The following is a 22,272-nucleotide window of genomic DNA, read 5'->3' as shown; positions in this document are numbered from 1 at the left end:
GGTGCGAGTGAAGGTGCTTGTCTCCATATGATGGAGCCTTCGTTCTGTTCATTCTGCATGTCCCATAGCACAGCCTTATATACGGTGTCACTTCCATTCTTTTCCACCCCTCCATCCAAATGCAAAACATAGTAAGAATCAAAAAGAAGTGGACTATTTGAATGGCATTTTGAAAATTTATAAATTAAAACAGTAAGATTAGTTTTTCTTTGCCTTTAGATTTACGGCAAGTAATTAGCAAAAGAAGAACAAAATATCAGTGCGCTAAACAAGAAAATAATTGAAATATTTTGTGTATTTTATTATTAGAGCCAAGAAGAAATGGGAGCAAGTAAACCTGGAGGTTGAGAGAGAGAAAAATGAGAAAAAATTGCCAGACATCATCTGATTTACAATCAAAAATGAAAATTCAAAGAATGAGATACTCAAGTACTCCATGCTATGTAGTGGATAGCCAAAGATGATAAAAATGCAAATTCTGAAAATAAGATGCAGGAAGTACATTGTGCTCTTTCAAAACTGATAAAAATGCAAATTACCAACAGCTGCCAGTGTATTTATGTAGGTCTGGAATTCATTCCGTGCATTACTCCAAACATTTTAATAAAATTTAAAAGTTTGACAATTAAAATCATTCTTTAATTGTAAACCAAGTTAGATTACACAGATTGAGAAGTAAAATTGTGCCTTTAATTTCTGTTTTGCAATATTCCTTATGGAAGAAACCTCACTTCTTATTTCTTTACCTGGATTTTAAGCTGGGCCCTCAGCAATGATAACATATAAAATGTAAATACATTGAATGAAGTTTCAGCGTTACAGTTTGGTGATGAATATGCTAGAGGAATTCCAATAGAAATACACTTTAATGCGTGGTAGAAAGAGACAAAGACTGGCTTATTATTCAGGGCAGCTGTTGAACAATGTTTTAATTGGCAGCTAAAAAATCTGTCTGCTGAGGTTTGCTAGATTCAAACTGAAAAATAAACATTTTCCTACCATGAAAATAAAAATTACATGATTATATTGGAGAAAAGGACATGTTTAAGAAAAAAGTGAATTAATAACATTGTGTTCCAAATGTCTTAGTGATATTTTAAGGCATTAGTAACTCCAGAAGCATAAATATTTACAAGTGAAAGAGAGACATCATTTGAAAACTAATTTCGATTTCTTTTTGCCCTTTTTAGAATTGTGTTTTGAATAGTACTTTTAAATTAATTTTTAAAATCTTCATCAAAGTGAACCACCCACAGTGACTGAAACAAAAACTTAAAAATTTATTCTTTAAATTGAAAAACATGTTTGAAAGCAATATAAGTAATTAATATTTAAAATGATGTAACATTTAAAATGATGTTTTTGTAAGTGTAGTATTTATACTTCTGAGTTTATTAAAGCTTAGAAATTCACTAAGACTTTGGGATATCTCATATTTATATTTGCATGAATTTTGTGGTTATCGATACCGTCTTTTTCAATATTTATTGGGGGGAAGGAATCAGGGTTCTTAGAAATACTTTATTTTACAGTATCTTTATAATATGTGGAGTAATGAAGCCTAGGTTTTGGCTTCTAATGGTGCTCTGTGTACACACTTTCAAGAAAATGGGGATATAGTCATTTATTTTTTAACAAGGGAGCAGATAGAAATGAAAACTGTGGGCTGGGTGCAGCGGCTTATGCCTGCAATCAGAGCACTTTGGGAGGCCGAGGCAGGTGGATGGCTTGAGCTCAGGAGTTTGAGACCAACCTTGGAAACATGGTGAAACCCCGTCTCTACCAAAAATACAAAAATTAGCTGGGTGTGTTAGTGCACACCTGTGGCCCTAGCTACTCGGGAGGCTGGGGTGGGAGGATCACTTCAGCCAGAGGTTGCAGTGAGCCAAGATTGTGCCATTATACTCCTGCCTAGGTGACAGAGTGAGACCCTGTCTCAAAAAACAAAATAAATAAATAAATAAAATAAATGAAAACTTTGCCAGCAAAATATCTTTGTGAGATAGATTTGAGAGGGATGTAAGAAAATAGCTGAGTTGACAGGCTGTCTAGATTGAAGCTGATGGGAGACATAATTCTATTTAATGAACAGATCTCTGTCCTTCTAAAACTTCAACTAGTTATGAAGAGGAAAAGTTCTTAGGAAGATAATCCAAAAGACCTTCCTGAAGTACAAATTCTTAGTGTGTATCTTTATTGTATATTAAATGCTGAAGAATCAATGGGGAATGAGAAAAATCTGAAGGAAGTCCTGAACGTGATTGTACACATGTTGTTCCTGAATAAATGGAAATGTTCATTATGGTAAGCTTTGTCTAAAGGAACATATAGATGACAGCATTAGCGAACTGTGTTTCTATATGTGTGATTTAGGAAAAAGGCAATTGGTTTAAATGGGGGTAAATTACAAACCAGGGAGGAAGAAGGTAGCAAACCCCAAAGTAAGAATATATAGGAGACAACAAAATAAGTGAACAATCAAAAAATTAGTTAGCAAAAACCTATTCTTGCTGATTCCTGAACATGCAAATAGTGCATTTAAAGTTAAGTTTCACAATGCCAGTGGGTGGATAATTGCTTTTGTGTCACATCTAAAAGCTTTTGATACATTTCACTAGAGTTCCATGACTCTACTCTTCAACATGCAGCATTGATAAAAATGATAATAAAGGTAGCATCTGTTAAATGCTTAGTATATTAATTGGCTAAGACAACTGTAACAAAGTACCACAAATTGAGTGTCTTAAGCAACAGTTCTGGAGGCTAGAAGTCTGAAATCAAGTTGCTAGTAGGGTTGTTCTTTTCTGAGGGCTGTGAGGGAAGGATCTGTTCCAGGCCTCTCTCCCTGGCTTGTAGATTGCTGTCTTTTCCCTGTGTCTCTTCACATGATCATCCCTCTATATATGTCTCTGTGTCCAAATTTCCCCTTGTCATAGAGACACCAGTATATTGTATTAGGGCCCATCCTAATGACCCCATTTGAACTTGTCTCTGTAAAGACCCTGTCTCCAAATGTCACATTCTTAGGTAACAAGGATTAGAACTTCAACATATGAGTTTTGAGGGGGACATAGTTTTGAGTAGATCTTAGACAAATTCACTGTTAACATTCCAGTCTCCCTATGCCTTTAAATCCTTTCATCTACAGTAAACAAAGCAGATCTGGCATTTCTATCTCATTCACTCTTGGCCATGTTTTGGGCCCATGTTTAAGCCAACAAACCAAACAGAACTCTTTCTTTCTTTCTACCTTTTTCTTTTTTTAAAATTTGAGACAGCATCTTGCTCTGCCACTCAGGCTAGAATTCGGTGGCAGGTTCATGGCTCATTGCAGCCTTGGCCTTCTGGACTCAAGTGATCCTCCTACCTGCACCTCCTGAGTAGCTGGGGCTACAGACATGTGCCACCACATCTGGCTAATTTTGGTATTTTCTGTAGAGACAGGTTTTCAACATGTTGTCCAAGCTGGTCTTGAACTTCTGGGCTCAAGAAATCTACCCACCTTGTCCTCCCAGACTGCTGGGATGACAGGGATGGGCCACCATGCCCAGCCAATTAGAGTTCCTTATAACTGCCCAAGCTGCCACATTAAATGCAGAATCTTTGCACAATGGGTCTATGTCAACAAATTTGGTTTGGTCCAACTTTATTTTCTTTCCATCACTATTCACCACCTTTAGTATCCATTCTCAGACATATTCCCTGTATTTCAATCTGTATAAATTAGAAAACTCAAGTAGTTCTTTTGGAGTGTAGCATACCTCCTCATGGATCACACTTTGTACCTCATCTTTAGGGTGCTGAGTCTAGTTATAGGTCTAGTATCAAAGAAGGATGGTGGGGTGGATCTTGAGGGGAATTAGCATCTTTTAAGGCAACTGTCAGGGTTAATCTCAGATAGGGGTGGAGAGGTTGCTTCTACTGGGAGTGGAGCTACTATTTTTAATGGTGAAGAAGACTCAGAACGTCCCCATCTTTATCAGAGTCTTGCTAAATATCCCTATTTCAACTTTCAGCATCACATTCCTTCCCAATCAATGTCCTCACTAGTTGACACCCCCTGCAAGCCTGGGAATTCTATTTACATTTTAAGTTAGCCACTTGCAAGAGGAAATCCTGAGTTTGGTTTTCAGCAATTTCAGCCTTGTGGCTACAGGAAATAACACTCTCTTTTCAGGGTAGGCATGTAACTTTCAGGTCATTTATGGAATGGAAATGACCTGAACTGGAAATTCAAATCCTTGAGCTCATCTTTTTCTTTCTCCACTGTCTTCAGGGGTACTAGGGGCAAGCAGCAAAGCTCATTATACTTGTTAGTTTGACAAAAATATTCAAAGGTATCGTAAACATGTCAACAGATCCTTGCGTCTTATAAGTGGTTGATTAGGAGTTTCCAGTGGTGATATTTTGCCTATTTCTATTGCCACATCATGTCATGAACTAGTAATCTTCTTTCTACAACTGGAAATAGAGTTATTAGTGTGTTTAATCAGATTATAGAGCCAATTCCAGAAACCCTAGAACCGATTCAGAAAACTCATCCTTAGGATTATACTCCTCTAGAACTACACTTGGTACGAAAATCTGTATTAGTCAGCATTATCCAGAGAAATGCAACCAATAGGATGTGTGTACATGTATAGGAAGAAATTCACTTTAAGAAATGGGCTTGTGCGATTGTGGAGGCTTAGTGAGTCTAAAATCTCATGGGGAAGGCCAACAGGCTGGAGAATCAGAAGATAGTTGTAGTCCAGGTCTGAAGGCAGTCTGCTGGAAACTTCCTTCTTGCTGGGGAGAAGTCAAGTCTTTTATTCTAATCAGGCCTTCAACTGACTGGTTGAGGCCTACCCACATTATGGAAGGTGAGCTGCTTTACTCAAAGCCCACCAATTTAAATGTAAATCACATCCAAAATCACCCTCACAGAAACATCCAGAATAATGTTTGACTAAATATATGGGCATCATGGCTCAGGCAAGTTGGCATATAAAATTAACCATCACATTGGACCTGGATAATCCAGGGTATTTTCACTATATAAGGGCAGGTGGTTAGCAAACTTAGTTTCCCTTTGCCAAATAACCTAATATATTCACAAGTTCTGGGGATCAGGATGTGGACATCTTTGGGGAGCCATTTTTTTCTGCCTAACACGACTACCTTTCATATGCATAATAAAAAATAGTTGTTACTATGTAGCAGAAACTATACTACATCAAATAACTCACTAAAAAATTAAATCTCTTCTTCACCTAAACAAACAATGAGATAGGAAGAAGCCAACCTGTGCTAGAGATGTCAATCTTGGAGCCATCATGGTAAGTTTCCTCATCAAGGTTTCTTCCCCATTACCTTCCTTTTTCGCTTCTGTAAGAGTAGTGTAGATATGCTGTTTATCTTCCTATCTGTTCCTCAAGCACACATCAAAATATACAACTTGTGAATATTACATTTAATTTTGAGTTTTCTGGCAACCAAGACAAGAAAGAAAACATAGTTATATCAGAAAATTATACTAATGCTCCACAAAAGCCTTTTTTTATAGTACTACTTTTGAAATGAAACACATTTTGTGTAGACCTAACTGAAATTCATTCAATAAATGTTAAAAGAGCACCTTTGAGATCAAGCCTTCGGCTACATGTTACAGACACAAAGATAAATCAGATCTTTCTCTCTAAATGCTTCTAATATAATGAGTGATGCAAACAAGTGATTTAATCATTTATGTGATGTACTGTGTGCCATAGTGGAAGCACAGAATAGGTGCTATGGGACTATAAGAGAAGGCATGTTTCACAGATATTTCACCTGACAGTCTTGCTTGGCTTTGTGTGGTTTGCAAGATTTCTTAAACATTTTCTTGCTGCTAGCATTCCTCTATATGAGGAGTTGTGTCGACTTATAGTCCTGCATGTGGTGGTGGCCTGTCTGGACACTGGGACTACTGTGGGATAAAGGAGGAATTGTTAAATTTTAAGGAGCACTTCCTTTCTGCTTTAAAACAGAGAACTTGTGCTCATGTGTTCCTCAGAGAAATGTTGCTAAGAACACTAGTTTTAGAGTGAACCTTTCTACTTGGACACCCACCTGCATTCCATTATGTGATTATACTATGCATAGTGATTAGCTTATTTATTCTTCCATTAGTCTATGAGTGTTTTTAAGAAAAGAACAATGTCTTTCCCTCTTTATATTTCTCGTACCTGACATATAATTGATACTTAATATTTATTGAGTGATCTAATACCTGTCACTGAAGTTTCTTTTCCTTGGATCAACCAGAACAGTCAATAGAAATGTGGATAATTGCCATGAACCTTGTGTTTTGAGTGACTCGCACTGGCTAAGAACTCCTCAGGGCCATGGAGATATGCTCCTCCTTCTAGGGCATGCTCTAGAACCAGGGATGCTGGATTCCTCTGTTGTAATTACTCTGAGGTCATTTGCAGTGCTATATGAGCCTCTCCCCCAAAATAGTGCTTCAAAGTGTAAACCTTGCTATCAGATGGGTGGAGAAGGAGAAACTGTTTGCAGGATGTCAAAGGAGGCAGAGAATGTGGGCTGTTCTGTCCATACATGTGCACAGGGTCTCTTGAGCCTTGGGACATATTATGGCAGGGAATGGGAAGAGAAACAGGATGCCATTCATCCCAGGAGCCTGAGGCTTTTCATGTTTTACTTCCTAGAGTAGAACTCTGAGTTGTCCCAGGATTCTAAATATAAACCTGGTTTTCTATAACATTATGTGGGTATATTTGGTAGCTTTATTTATAACTTTAAAATATTTAGGTATATGGTATATAAGTCTTCATATCTACTCTTGCCTGAGGCTCTGCAAATAATCCACTTAGCACACACAGGCAAAAGAGCAACATTTTCTGTCTAATTATCATTTTTTTCCTGTCAATTCTGTAACACTTGCAATTTTCACGTGGGTTGTTTCTTGTTTCTTTTATTATGCAAACCATGGACAGAAGGAGAAAGACTGGCTGTAACAAGAGTCTGGCTTTTTGCCAGGGACTTGTCATCATAGCAAAGAAGCTAGGCTGAGCAGAGAGGCTGTGTTAATTACATTTCCAGAGTATTTCAGATGGAGAATGGACCACACAAAAGTATAATTTCTAAATAATTTCTATTTTTTATTCTATACATCCCAGGTAATTTATGGGGTTGTTTTTATATGAAACTGTTGTAGTTATTAAGGAAGCCTTGGGCAAAACCCTTAGGTCTGTGTACCATTCGGCTAAAAGTAACGCATACCATTGTTCTTTGCTATTAACTAGAGAGTGATTTGGACAAGTGATTCAAACATGTTTAGTCTATAATCTCTAATATTGAAAATCTATAGAAAAATAGGCTTAAGATCTAGAATAAATTCATAAATTATACCTAGGGACAGTATAAGATTCTCTTAAGTGATTATTTTTTCCTCAATAATTTCCATGCTACTTTCCTCTTATCACATTACTATTTGTTGTAAAAATAAGGTCTCTCTCTCTCTCTTTCTCTGTCTCTCACACACACATACACACACAGACACTCACTCATATATATAGATAGATAGATAGATAGATAGATAGATAGAATTTAGTGCCTGGCACGTAATAACTAACTACCCGGTAACTTGTAGATGATATGAAAAAAATAGCTGTAAATAATGAAAATATGAGGCTTCAGTTTCCAGTAATATGGTAAACTATATATTCAGAGATTTTTTTTTTCTGGAACAACACACCCAAATATGTCATATTTAGAAACAAAACAATATGAAACAAAAGCCTTTTTTCCAGTGTATATCAGAACAGGTTGGGGAGAAAAGGGATTGATTACCTCAGAGGCTACAATGACAAACAGAGAATCCAGAAGAGTAAGGAAGAATTAGAGCTGGTGTTTGTCCTCAGGTATTTGTACGTCTCTGCCATAGATTTTGAACTTCAATGGTCCATGAATAGAGGAATAAGAGACAAAGTCTAGGGCATGACCAGACTTGGGGGAAGGATTGCAAAACCCACAAAATGCCAGGACCCATTAATGGTGAACTACAAAGGAGGGAAGTAGAAAATGAACCCTTACTTTGCAGACAGAGGCAGTATTAGTATATATCTTCTTCTCCTAGCATTTCTAAAGATTTTAACTTTTTCAGGTGAATTTTGAGCTTAATTCACATGATCAGGATGTCCTAACAAACTTCAAGCCTAAAATGTAGTATAAAGTATTCTGAAATTGATCATGCCTCCAGGTACCTGGATGAAGCAAAGTTAAATAATTTGTAGTCTCTGGCTTCTAATCTTAGGCCTCAAGGAATTACCAAAGATAAAGTTCCAAATAACATAAATGTATAACCCACTCCCCAGTATTGAACATGTAGAAATAGCCATTGAGTCAAGAGTAGCAACAAATGACAGAATCAGACCTGCAAAAAGTAACTAAAGGGTAAAGAATGCATTGAAAACATAAAGAATTGATAAAAGGCTATTAACATTGACCAGAAATATTTGAAAAGAAACCATATAGAACATTTGAAAGTGAAAATAAAATAGTAGGAATAACATAGGTGTGATAATAAAAGATTGGGTAAAAAGATTAGATATGCTGCTGAAGAGAGTACATGTTGAAGAATATATTTGAATAAATTTGCCATCATGTATCACAGACTAAAAATGGAAAATACAAAAGAAAGGTAAAGAGAGATGGAGAATGGAGTAAGATTATCAACCTGTATCTTCTAGATAAGACAAAAGAGAAAACGGGAGAGATACGTTAAAGAAAATGGTGGTAAAAATTGTTGAAAAACACCATCTTCAGACACAGGAAGGCTGCTGGATCAAAAAATAAAAAAGAAACCCTCACCTCTACTCTCCATCTTTAAACTGCAGTACATCAAAAATATCATCTTCAGCAGAAAGAAAAGAGTTTAACTACAAAGAAAGAAATATTATGCTGATATTTAAACTCTCAAAAGCAACAGAGCCAGACAGTAATGGAACAATCAATGCACTTAAATAGAGTAATTAGCAATCTAGAAAAATGTCCAGTCATTTTTCAAGAATTTGATAGAAATTAAAACCTGTTAGAAAAATCCAAACTGAGATTTTTTTTCCCCCAAATCGAAATCTAAAGTTACTTCTGAATTATATTCTTCTGGAAAAAGAAAAGTGATCTACAAAAATAATCTGAGAGGCATAGGGAATAGTTACCAATGAACGTAACGTGGTTTAATTTAACAAAACAACACTTGTATAAAGCAATAATAATACTTTGTAAGTTAAAAAAAAAACAAGGTAGAATTAAAATCTCAGACCATTTACATACAAGTTATAACAATGGGTGACCAGAGTTAAGTCAACTTGAGTTCTTTGTATAGTTGAACATGCAATGTTGTGTGGATTGTGCTGTATGCATTCAAGGGGAAATAGATCATAATCAAACACAGTGTGCTACCTGTGTAACTATACACAGTGAGCCTGAAGGGGTAAGATATAATCTTGATGTTGTTAAATTTACCATGCATGCCAAAATTTATGGGATAACTGCAAGAAAACATAAGTCATATCATATTGCTGCTAAATTGGTAGAAAGAAAATGGAATAAAAAAGAAATAAAAAATAAAAAGTTGTATAAAAAGCACAAAATAAAGTAGCAAAAATAAAATGTATTAGTAGCCATCATGTAACTGGGGCAAATTCTAATAGATAAATATTTTTATATCCAGCAGTATGATATTCAAAAGAGACCCACGTAAAACTTCAAAACAGAATGTTTGACAGAAAAGTGATAGAAAAATATATATTGATGAATACTAATGAAAAAAGCTAATATTGCTGTATTAATGTAATGTAAAAGACCATTATGGCAGACCATTATGACAGAAAAAAATGACTAGACTAGGAGCATAAAAGTTTCTGTTCATCAAGCAAAAACAATGCTGTTCATATGTACCTAACAATAAGTTTAAACATATATAAAAATAGAAGGACAGAACTATAAGTAGATATTAACCTTTCACCATTATCATAGTGAAAGACTTAAAGCACCACACTCAGCAACTGATTGATCAAGTACACAATAAATAAAGATATAAAAGATTTCAACCAATTAGCAAGCTTGACCTAATAATACATAGACTACTGTTGTAAGCAGAATTCTAAGATGTTCCCCAGGCTTTCTGCTCCCACTCATGGTATACATGACCTGTAAAGCCCCCAGGACTGTGAATATGATGGAATATCTTTTCCATGATTACACTCTGATATATAGCACATTTGACTTTAAGAAAGGGATATTACCCTTTTAGTGGATATAATCTAATCAAATAGGCCTTTAAGAGATTCTGAGTTTTTATCCTGCAGAATGAAACTATCATCACGAAAGGGAAACAGTGCAAGGGAGATTCTGTTGCTGGCTTTGAAGATGGAAGAGGCCACGTGGCAAGTAATGTAGGTGATATTTCAGAGCTAAGAGTGGCATCCAGTTGACAGCCAACAAAAAAAAAAAATGGAGACTTCAGTCCTACAACAAGAATTGAATTCAGTCAACAATAAGAATGAACGTGGAAGCAGATTCTTCCCTAAATTCTCCAGAAATTAATGCAAGTGTGCTAAGACACTGCTCAGACAATTTCGCCATACCATAGACCTCTGCCCAGAACCAGACTATGAGCTAAAAAATGAATTTTGTTTTAAGTAGGTAAGTTTATGGCAATCTGTTACACAGCAATGGCAAACTGTACAACTACTATGTTCAACAGCTGGAGAGCTTACATTTTTCAAAAACACAGATGGGCCATTTATGAAAACTGACCACAAATTTGACCATAAAGCAAGTCCCAACAAATTTCAAAGAATTTTGTTATATGCACAACATATTTTGTGATAATACAATTTTGTTAGAATCAACAAAAAATGAATAAAGATAGCCATTTATGTAATAATTAAAAGGCATATTTCTAAATAGTTTGTGAGTCAAAGAAGGAAGCAATAAAAATTAAAATATTTTTAGTAATCAATGTTAAAAGTTCTACATATCAAAATTTGTGGAATGCAGCTAACTAGCAACCTAGGAATATAAATAATCTCCCTTAAACTAATGAATGGCATCTCCCTTAAACTCTTGATCTCCTTTAAACTAATGAATGGCATCTATAAAATCCCACAACAAATAATCGTGAATTCTAAAAAATTCCTATAAGTTGAAGATCAAAACAATGGGGCTTACTATCAAGATGAGAAAGAAGTAATAAACCCTATAATAATTGGAATTAAGAAATGACATTGTTTTTAGGTGACATAATTGTCTATATGGAAATCCCCAAATATTTATGGACAAATTAGATTTATCAAGAGTGATGAGCTAGTTTTGCATATAAGCTTGATATACAAAAGTCAATTGTATTTCTTATATACTAACATACATTTAGAACAAGCAACTTAGGCAAAAAAGAATACATTTATAAATGCAACAAAAATATAAGACATTTAAGAATAAAACTAGTAAAAAATTGCAAAAGTTTTGTGCGGAATCTATAAAACTTTAATGAAAGTTAACAAAAAAATAAATGGAGTGCCATACCATGTTCATGGATAGACAGACACAATATATTAAAAATGTCAATTATCTGCAACTTGACTTATTCAATGTCATGTCCATCAAAATTCTAACAGGTTTTTTTTCTGTTCACAAAGCTTGATGAGCTTATTCTAAAATTCATATAAACTTCCAAAGTCTCAAGAATATTCAAGACACAACTAACAAAGAAGAGTGATGTGTAGTTGCCCTGTCAAATATCAATATTTATCCTAAAGCTATCTAATATTATAGAGCTATATTTAATATTTGTTACAGCATAGTATTGGGATTGTTATCATATTTGAGGCAAAATGGAAGAGAGTAGAGACCCCAGAAAATGAACTTATGTATCTATGTAAACTGATACAACAGGTGGTATTACAGATCAGTAAAAAATGGAAATATTATTAAATAAATATATTGGACATAGAACAATAGAATAGAATAGAGAAGCGAGAAATAAATCCATATTTTTACAGCCAATTGATTTTCAACAGAGTTGCCAAAAACATTCTCTGGGTAGAGGACAGTGTCTTCAATAAATGGAACTGGGCAAACTGAATATCTATCTACAGAAAAATAAAACTAGATCCCCATCTCTCACTATATATGAAAATCAAACCAAAGTGGAGTAAAGATTTAAATGTTAGATCAGAAATGATGAAACTACTGGAAGAAAGTGTAGAAGAAACAGTTCAGGCAATTGGTCTGGGCAAACATTTTATGGAAAAATTCTTAAAAGCACAGGAAACAAAAGTAGAAAAACAAATAATTGGAATTATATCAAACTAAAAGCCTTCTGCAGAGCAAAGGAAACAATGACAGAATGAAGAGCCAACCTGCAGAGTGGTAGAAAATATTTGCAAACTATTCACCCAACAAGGGATTAATATTGAGAATATACAAGGAACTCAAACAGCTCAACAGGAAAAAAACCCCAAATATTCCAATTAAAAATGGGCAAATAAGCTGAATAAATATCTCGCTAAAGAACACATGCACATGACCAACAGATGTATGGAAAAATGTTAAACATCACTAATCATCAGGGAAATGCAAGTCAAAACTACAATGAGATATCATCTCATCTTAGAATGGCCATTATAAAAAAGACAAAAAATAACAAATGCTCGTGAGGATTCAGAGAAACAGGAACTGTTATATGCTGTTGATGGGAATATAAGCTGGTACAGCCATTATGGAAAACATTATGGAGGTTCCTAAAAACTAAACTACCATATGATCCAGTAAAGCTAGTACAGGGTATATATATAAAAATGGAAAAAGTCAGTACATTGAATAGATATCTGTACTCCATGTACATTGTAGCAGTGTTTACAATAGCCAAGATATGGAATTAACCTGAGTGTCCATCAACAGACGGATAAAGAAAATGTGGTATATATACATAATATAATACTACTTAGCAGTAAAAAGGAAAGAAATTCTGTCATTTGCAGCATCATAGATGAGCTTGGAGGACATTATATTAAGTGAAATAAGGGCACAGAAAGGTAAACATTGCATGTTATCACTTCTACGGGGAGGCACAAAAAGTTGATCTCATGGAAGTAGAAAGTAGAATAGTGGTTACTGGAGGGTTGGAAGACTGGGGAGAGGGGAGACAGCCAGAGGTTGGTTAATGGACACAAAAGTACAGCTAGGTAGGAGAACTAAGTTCTAATGTTCTATTGCACTGTAGAGTGACTACAATAAATGATTTATTGTAGATTTTTCAAATAGTTGAAATAATGGATTTTGACTATTCTCAACACTAAGAAACGATAAATGTTTGAGGTGTTGAATATGCTAATTACTCTGATTTTTATCATTACACATTGTATACATGTATCAAAACATTACACTGTACTCCATAAATATGTATGATTAGTATGTGTTGGTTAAAAGTAATAAATAAATACATAAATAAATATGTTGGGGAAATGGGTATCCATATAGAAAAAAAGTGAAAATGAATCTCAAATCTCACACGAAGGTAAATTTCAGATAAATCAAGCACTCAAATGTCACGGGCAGAACTTTAACATTTACAAAAACAATATATTGAATGTATACATGAGTTATAGCAAATTTACAAGCATACCACTGAATTAAATTATTGTTATGCTTCCCAATATTTGAGTAAAGAAAAGAAAGCCAACAGAGAGGCCAACATGTTCCAGTCCTAAAGTCACATAGAACCCCTTAAATACACTTTCCAAATAAACAAGGACATGTTTCTAAGAAATTAGGCACTAGACCTCTGGCATTTATCACTTACAGGCTGTGTTTTTGTGATATTTATCTTCTTACTTAATTCATTATTCTTGGTTGTATAAAACTTAGCTATCAATACAACTATTATAAATTTGTACCTAAATTCTCTTTTCTTCAATTTACTTGAGGGACCCAAATAGCTTGTTTTTAACTCTAATTTTAGGATATGTCTACATTATCTTTAAGAAAAGTTTACTATAGACAGCTACTTATTTGAAAATGCTTTTTGGCTCCTTTTACCATAAGCTGCCATTTGACATGGAGATGAAAGTTCTAGCTCAACAGTTTCCTTTTACTTACACTTAGTTTGCCACAAATTGGAGCTTCAACTGCCTGGCAAAAATAAAAGCCACAACTTCTACTTCGCTCCTGGCATAAACTCAAAAGGACAATTTGTGCCATTTGTAAGTTAATCAAAACAGATTATACACAGCAAGGCAGGCAGAACTCTGGGTTCCAATTTAATGTGCTTTGAATTGGCTTTGCTAGATGGTCCTGTTTATGAAGATAATTGCCCCTATTGCCAGGATATGTTTATGTTCTTTTCCCCCAGGGGAAAGATTGCCATAGAACAAATTAAAGGCGATTAGCAGGAAGGTTGGGTAATTGCCAATAAATTCAGTAAACTTCCATGAGCTTTTGAGCCAAAATGGCCTTTTTAAGGGTCCTCATTTTGCTATTTGCTAGTTGTTTGACCTTGGAGGAAATAATCTCTCTGAACATTAATTTCCTCATTTATAATAATAATTTTCTGATAATGTTGTCACTGGGATTGGAGATAGTATATTAAGTACCAGGAGTTGTGCCTAGCTAGTGAGTGGTTTTCAGTAAATGGTACCCATATATTATTATTGAAAAATATTTGACAGGTTATTATCACTTACTGATCAATATAATAGAAATAATATGATTGTGCTTTTAGGACATAATCTAATATTTCATTTGCCTGATATTAAACAGGAACTAAATATAAGTAAGATTTGGATGTTTCTGCTGGGGCATGGGTTGGAAATACAGTTTGAAGATGTTTTTGAGAACAGATTAGTAATTCTCACACTCGCTTGCTCCTTGTACATGGGATTCCCTGATGACTGAGAATGCATGAATTTTTCCCTTTCTTACATTTTTGATTCAGAATCAAATCTATATCTAATATTTTAATAGAAACACATTTCTAAAACATAAAAGAACAAAATAAATTTAATACACCACCAAAAATTAAACAACAAAACACAGGTTGTAGAATTTAAAATATGTTTTCCTTTTTCGAAAAATTCTGATTTAATAATGTATACCCTCCAGGCATGCAGCCTTGGGAAATTTCTAGCCCAGAGCATTGTAGCTCTGCATATAGTCAACTAAATGATTTTCATGGTTTTTCCACAGGAAAATAATTTTAAATTTGCTTCCTCCTGACACCCAGAAGCTTCTCTTTTTCCTCCACAGCTGGTGGGTTATTATACTTAAAGGATATAAATTGCTTAACAACATACTGAGTAAATTCTAATAGAAACACAAACTTTTATCAAAAAATATATTTTAAATTAAATACAAACATTTCTTAGTTAGTTAATGGTCTGCATTATCCACATTACACTTCTTTCCTGGGCCTAAATAATCAAGAGATGGCTATTAATTGGAAGAAACCATTCATTTACATAAGTATGCACTTTCTGGATCATCTCCATACTAACATTGTGTATATAATTTGTTAATTTGGCTCTCTGAAATTTATTAATATAATATTTTCATGTACTATTATATTAATATGTGTTAATTTACTAATATAATATGCTAAGGATTATTTATTTTCAGAAGTGCATAAAATTCAGAATTTACTCCTTGCCAGACTTTATTCAGTGATGTGCTGGTAAATGCTTAATAAAATGGTTCTCAGAAAAAGCAGACCCTGTGTGTAGCATTGCTAATTTCCATAGTGTAAAAACGCCTACAGTGACTGATTTAAAGCTACTAAGGTGAAGTCACTGATCTCAAAATTGGGAATAAATGCACACAATTGGCTCTTCTGAGCTGGAAAAACTCACTCCAGCACATCTTTGCATATTCTCCATATTACAATGACATAATTTAAAATGATCAACTTAAATTTAATTTATATTAATTGAATGCTTATTCCGAACCAATTTCCATTCAGGATATTGGGGTTACCCCTCCAACTATATTTATATATATTGTGTATGTATTTGTTTATTGTCAGTTTTCACCTTCAAGAGTAATAGCCTCATGAAGGCAAAGACTTTAGTTTAGTTCATTTTTGATTTCTCTAAACCTAGAATAATGGCTAACACATAGCAGACAATGAATAAAGATTTCTTGAGTCAAAGGAGACTCAAATGTCAACAAGCTCACAGTCTATCGGAAAATTAAACCAGGTGATTTTTAAGGAGACAGGGAAACTAAATCATATAATTACTAAGTCTCAGTGTTTCCTAAAGTTAAACCATAAAAATTCCATAATGCTATATTAATAAAAATGTAATACATCCAGCTAACATTATATTTCATTGAAAAACATGTTATATGTTGATTGTGATTCTGCAAAGAATAAGAATGCCAATATCAGTAGCATCAGCAAACCTTTATGGAGTGCTTATTCTAAAGTGGGAATATGCTAAGTGAATAACATATACAGTATTATTGAATTTACCTCTTATAATATCATTTCCAATATGCACTAATTTTACCTTCTCATTTTATACATGAGAAAATTGCAGCTCCAAATTGTTCACAAACTTGCTCAAGTAAGTTGCTGGTAAGTGCTAGGCTCCATTCTGAACCTAAACCTCTCACTGAATGTAAGTTCTTAACTCCTAATCAGTCTCCTAAATACTTATTATTTTCTCGGTTTTTTCAAAATAGTATAAATCATGGAGAGTTCACATTTCCATGTTGATGCTTTGCAATTCACAGAAGCAAGATGAGTGATTAGGATTATTTTTCAAAGTAAAAGATGCTCTACCATTGACAACAGGATCTCTTTAAAGTGGGCAAGTTGGTCACAGGATTTGTATGAGTTTACTGTTGGTTGTAAAAGGAGGGAATTGGGCCAGATAGATGGATTCATAGCTGAATTCTACCAGCTGTACAAAGAAGAGCTGGTACTAATTCTACTGAAACTATTCTTAAAAATTGAGGAGGAAGACTCCTCCCGAGCTCACTCTATGAAGCCAGCATCACCTTGATACCAAACCCCAGCAAAGACAAATGAAGAAAGAAAACTACTATATTAGGCCAATATCTCTAATGAACATAGACAGAAACATCCTCAAAAAATCTAGCAAACTGAATCCAGAAGCACATTACAAAGTTAATTCAACATGATCAACTAGACTTCAGTCCTGGGATGCCAGGTTGGTTCAACATACAAAAATCAATAAATATGATTGACTCCATAAACAGAATTTAAAACAAAAACCATACAACTATCTAAATAGATGCAGAAAAAGTTTTTGATAAAATCCAACATCCGTTTGTGATAAAAACCCTCAAGAAACTAGGGATTAAAGAAACATATCTCAAAATAATCAGAGCCATCTCTGACAAACCCACAGCCAACATGATATTGACAAGCAAAAACTGGAAACAATACCCCAGAGAACTGGAATAACTCCTATTCAACATAATGGTGAAAGTCCTTGCCAGAGCACTCAGGCAAGACAAAGAAAGAAAAGGCATCCAAATAGGAACAGAAGAAGTTAAATGATCTCTTGCTGACAATATGATTCTATAGGTAGAAATCCCTAAAAACTCCAACAAAAATATCTGGGAACTGATAAATAACTTCCATAAAGTTTCAGGATACAAAATCAACGTACAAAAATCAGTAGCATTTCTATACATCCAGTAATGTTCAAGCTGAGTGCCAATTCAAGAATGCAATCCCATTTACAATCACTGCAAGAACAAAACAAAACAAAACAACAACAACAAAAAAACACCTAGGAATACATCTAACCATGAAGGTGAAAGGGCTCAACAAGGAGAACTACAAAACACTGCTGAAAGAAATCATAAATGACAGAAAAAAATGGAAAACATTTCATGATCATGGATTGGAAGAATCAATATCATTAAAATGACGATACTACCCAAAGCAATCTACACATTCAACCCCATTCCTAATCAAGCTACCAATGTCATTTTTCACAGAACTAGAAAAAACTGTTCTAAACTGTTCTAAAATTCATATGGAGCCATGGAACCTGACCAGCTGAAGAAATCCTATGCAAAAAGAACAAAGCCAGAGGCATAACATTACCTGACTTCAAACTACACTATAAGGCTACAGTAACCAAAACAGCATCGTACTGGTACAAAAACAGACACACAGACCAAAGAAGAAGAATAGAGAATCCATAAATTAAGTCACACACCTAATCTTTGATAAAGTTGACAAAAATAAACAATGGGGATAGGACTCCCTATTCAATAAATGGTACTGGGGTGGCTGGCTAGCCATATGCAGAAGAATGAAATTAGACTTCTACTTTTTAGCATGTAAAAAATTAACTAAAGATGGATGAAAGATTTAAATGTAAGACCTCAAAGTATAAGAATCCTAGAAGAAAACCTAGCAAACACCATTGTGGACATTGGCCTTAGGAAAGAAATTATGACCAAGTCCTCAAAAACAATTGAAGCAAAACCAAAAATCAAGTGGGATGATTACACTAAAGAGCTTCTGCACAGCAAAACAAACTATCAACAGAGTAAACAGACAATCAACAGAATTGGAGGAAATGCTCGCAAACTATGCCTCCAACAAAGGTCTAATATCCAGAATCCATAAAGAACTTAAATCAACAAGCAAAAAACAAATAACCCCATTTAAAATTGTAGACAAAGATAAGTAGGCAAAAGACACGAACAGACATTTCTTAAAAGAACACAGACAAGGGCCAAAAAACATATGAAAAAATGTTGCACATCAGTAATCATTAGGAAAATGTAAATCAAAACTCCTATGAGATATCATCTCAGGTCAGTTTGGGAGGCCGAGGCGGGCAGATCACGAGGTCAGGAGATAGAGTCCATCCTGGCTAACATGGTGAAACCCCGTCTCTACTAAAAAAAATACAAAAATTTAGCCAGGCGTGGTGGTGGGTGCCTGTAGCCGTAGCTACTCGGGAGGCGGAGGCAGGAGAATGGCGTGAACCCAGGAGGCAGAGCTTGCAGTGAACCGAGATAGCGCCGTTGCACTCCGGCCCGGGCGAAAGAGCGAGACTCTGTCTCAAAAAAAAAAAAAAAAAAAAAAAAAGTCAAAAAACAACAAATGCTGGTGAGGTTACACAGAAAAGGGAGCTCTTATACACTGTTGGTGGGAATATAAGTTAGTCCAGATACTATGCAAAATAGTTGAGATTTCTCAAGGAACTTAGAACTACCATTCAACCCAGCAATCCCATTACTGGGTATATATCCAAAAGAAAATAAATCATTCTACCAAAAAGACACATGCCCTCTTATGTTCATCACAGCACTATTTGCAATAGCATAGACATGAAATCAACCTAGGTACCCATTAATTGTGGATTGGAGAAAGAAAATGTGGTACATATACACCACTGAATACTATATAGCCATAAAAAGAATGAAATCATGTCCTTTGCAGCAACATGGATTCACCAGGAGGCCATTATCCTAAGTGAATTAATGCAGAAACAGAAAACCAAATACCATATGTTCTCACTAATAAGTGGGAGCTAAACATTGGGTTTTCATGGAGATAAACATGGCAATAACAGATACTGGGGACTACTAGAGGAGTGAAGAGGGAAGGGGGACAAGGATTGAAAAACTTTTGAGTATTATGCTCAGTACCTGGGTTATGGGAGCAATTGTACCCCAAACTTCAGCATCACACGATATACCCAGGTAACAAATCTGCACATGTTCCCCCTGAATCTTAAATGAAAGTTTAAATTATTAAATAAATAAATAAATATAAGAAGGGAACCATAAACCATCTTAATTCCCATGGTTCTCAGGAATCCACTGGCAAACTGTGAGTAGGCATTAACCAGACATTTAATTATAATAAGTTTAGACCATGATAAATTCAGGGGACTGTGACAAATTCAGGGGGAAGGATGAAGCATGTTAGCTAGATAGCAAGAGAGGATGTATTAGTCTGTTCTCACACTGCTATAAAGAACTGTCTGAGACTGGGAGATTATAAAAGAAGGAGGTTTAATTGACTCACAGTTTTGCATGGCTGGCGAGGCCTCAGGAAGCTTACAACCATGGCAGAAGGCACCTCTTCACAAGGTGGCAGGAGAGAGAATGAGTACAAGCAGGGGAAATGCCCTACACTCATAAAACTGTTAGATCTCGTGAGAATCCATTCACTATCATGAGAGCAGCATGGGGGAAACCGCCCCATCATCCAATCACTTCTCACAGGGTCCCTCCTAGGACATGTGGGGATTGTGGGAACTACAATTCAAGATGAGATTTGGGTGGGCACACAGCCAAACCATATCGGGGGGATGGAGTACAGTTTGCTGTTTTATGATGGGTAAGGGGGCTCACTTATAACATTTTGAAAGGAGTCCTGTGAAGGAAGTGGGGAAGCAAGTTATACAGGTATACCTAGTAGTATTTCTAGGTATAGTATTCCTAGGTATACCTAGGGTCAACACATTCTGAGCAAGAGGGAACAGCAGGCCAAGCACAGTGGATCACTCCTGTAATCCCAGCACTTTGGGAAGCCAAGGTGGTTGGATCACCTGAGGTCAGGAGTTCGAGACCAGCCTGAACAATATGGTGAAACCCTGTCTCTACTAAAAATACAAAACTTAGCCAGGTGTGGTGGCCGGCGCCTGTAGTCCCAGCTACTCGGGAGGCTGAGGTGGGAGAATCGCTTGAACCCGGAAGGCGGAGGCTGCAGTGAGCCGAGATTGTGCCACTGCACTCCAGCCTGGGTGATAGAGTGAGTCTCAGGCTCAAAATAAATAAATAAATAAATAAATAAATAAATAAATAAATAAATAAATAAAATCAATTAAAAAACCCCAACAAACAAATAAACAAAACTAAAAGAGAGAGTGTGTGTGTTGTAAAAGAGGAAGTCAGAGCAATGGGTTGTGGAGGCAGGTCAGATAGGGATTGTAGGCCAAATTACAGACCTTTTCTCTGAGAGGTGTGGAAAGCAATTTCAAGTTTTGAGCAGTCATGCCGCAATCTGCTTTCCATTTCTAAAGAACTACAGTGGCTGGTGAGGCTTAGAGACTCCATGTGGGAGGGGAGCCATGGCCTTAGGGAGACCAGTGAGAAGGTTGTCACCATAACACTAGTGAGAGAACTCATGTCTTGGTAGTGATGACAAGGGTGTATTCCAATTTATTCAGTAGGAGAACCCACAGGTTTTCTCATAGATATGTAGGATGAGAGAAAGAAAGAGGTCAAGATTAACTCAAGGCTTTTAGTCTGAACAAATGGAAGGTTGGAGATGAGGAGTGTGGAGTTTGGTTTTGACCTGTGTCCAGTTTGAGATGCTTCAAAGGGAATTCCTATGATGACAATTGAAAATGCTTATATCTATTTTAAGTATTCATATATTTAAAAGTTCCTAAACCTTAATTCTTATATTCAGTTCTTTAATTAAAATACAAATATTTATTTATTGCTGAGCATAGACGTCTTATCAAATTTCACTAATAGAAGAGGCAAACCCCTGAAGAAATCTTGATAAGAAGATACAAACAAATAAGTGAGGAAATATATCAGTGTGCTGAACACTAGAGGGCAAGATGATCACAGGAATAGAACAGGAATCTAGCAAGCATTCACAGTAAAACATTTTATTTGGGTACATTTACTTCTAACTCACTGACGCTAGCAGTAGGAGTCTTCAGAAATGAAAATAAACAAATCATAACCTTTCATCAAAGACAGGTTTTAGAGAGAAAGAGTAATTTATTTCAGTTTATAAGGGTCCACAGAAGCTCTGTTGTCACTGGGGGCTTCTACAGTTTTTGAAAATAAAAGCATAAAGCCAGAGGAAGCAGGGGACACTCCAAGGCATATTGTTCTCTTGATGCCCTTGTTGAAATCATGCTGGCGGCGATGATTTGCATTAGGGTAGAGAGGAGAGCAGCCCAGGTTGCCCCAGTTCAAATTTGGTACTCCTCCCAAGGACTAGGCTGCAGCTTTGGTATGTGTGCCTCCTCACAAAGGTGACATTGCTGCCCGAGGCCCTACTTAAATCAAGTGTAGCTGTTGGGGCCAGCAGGTCATGAATGCTTGAGTCAGGAATGATAATCTTCCTTTAGTCCAGGGAATAAAGAAGGATGCAAGAAATAAAACAAGAAAAGAAATAGGGCACAAAGGAAGAAAGAGCAGAGTTGAAGCAAAACTAATAAAACCTTAGGATGAGAAAAAAAGTTTACATATTTGAATATGAGT

The 22,272-nt window shown here is 35.5% G+C and overlaps 1 protein-coding gene across 8 annotated transcripts in view; it reads left to right on the top strand.

The window, feature by feature from the left end:
• C10H12orf50 (chromosome 10 C12orf50 homolog) overlaps positions 1 to 2,163 on the top strand; it is a 50,823-nt gene extending 48,660 nt beyond the window's left edge. For 6 of the 8 annotated variants that reach the window (XM_008953707.3, XM_055095967.1, XM_008953708.5 and 3 more), the window contains one exon: positions 310 to 1,306. In XM_008953707.3, the coding sequence (XP_008951955.2) occupies positions 310 to 335 (26 nt within the window). In that variant the 3' untranslated portion in view covers positions 336 to 1,306. Of the gene's footprint in view, positions 1 to 309 lie in introns of all 8 variants that reach the window. The other 2 variants (XM_055095966.1, XM_003828325.6) reach the window with 1 other exon arrangement.
• Positions 2,164 to 22,272: the final 20,109 nt, after the last annotated feature.

The sequence above is a fragment of the Pan paniscus genome, chromosome 10, assembly GCF_029289425.2.
Source record: "Pan paniscus chromosome 10, NHGRI_mPanPan1-v2.0_pri, whole genome shotgun sequence".
NCBI lineage: Eukaryota > Metazoa > Chordata > Mammalia > Primates > Hominidae > Pan > Pan paniscus.
This window is presented reverse-complemented; position numbering and strand designations above follow the sequence as displayed.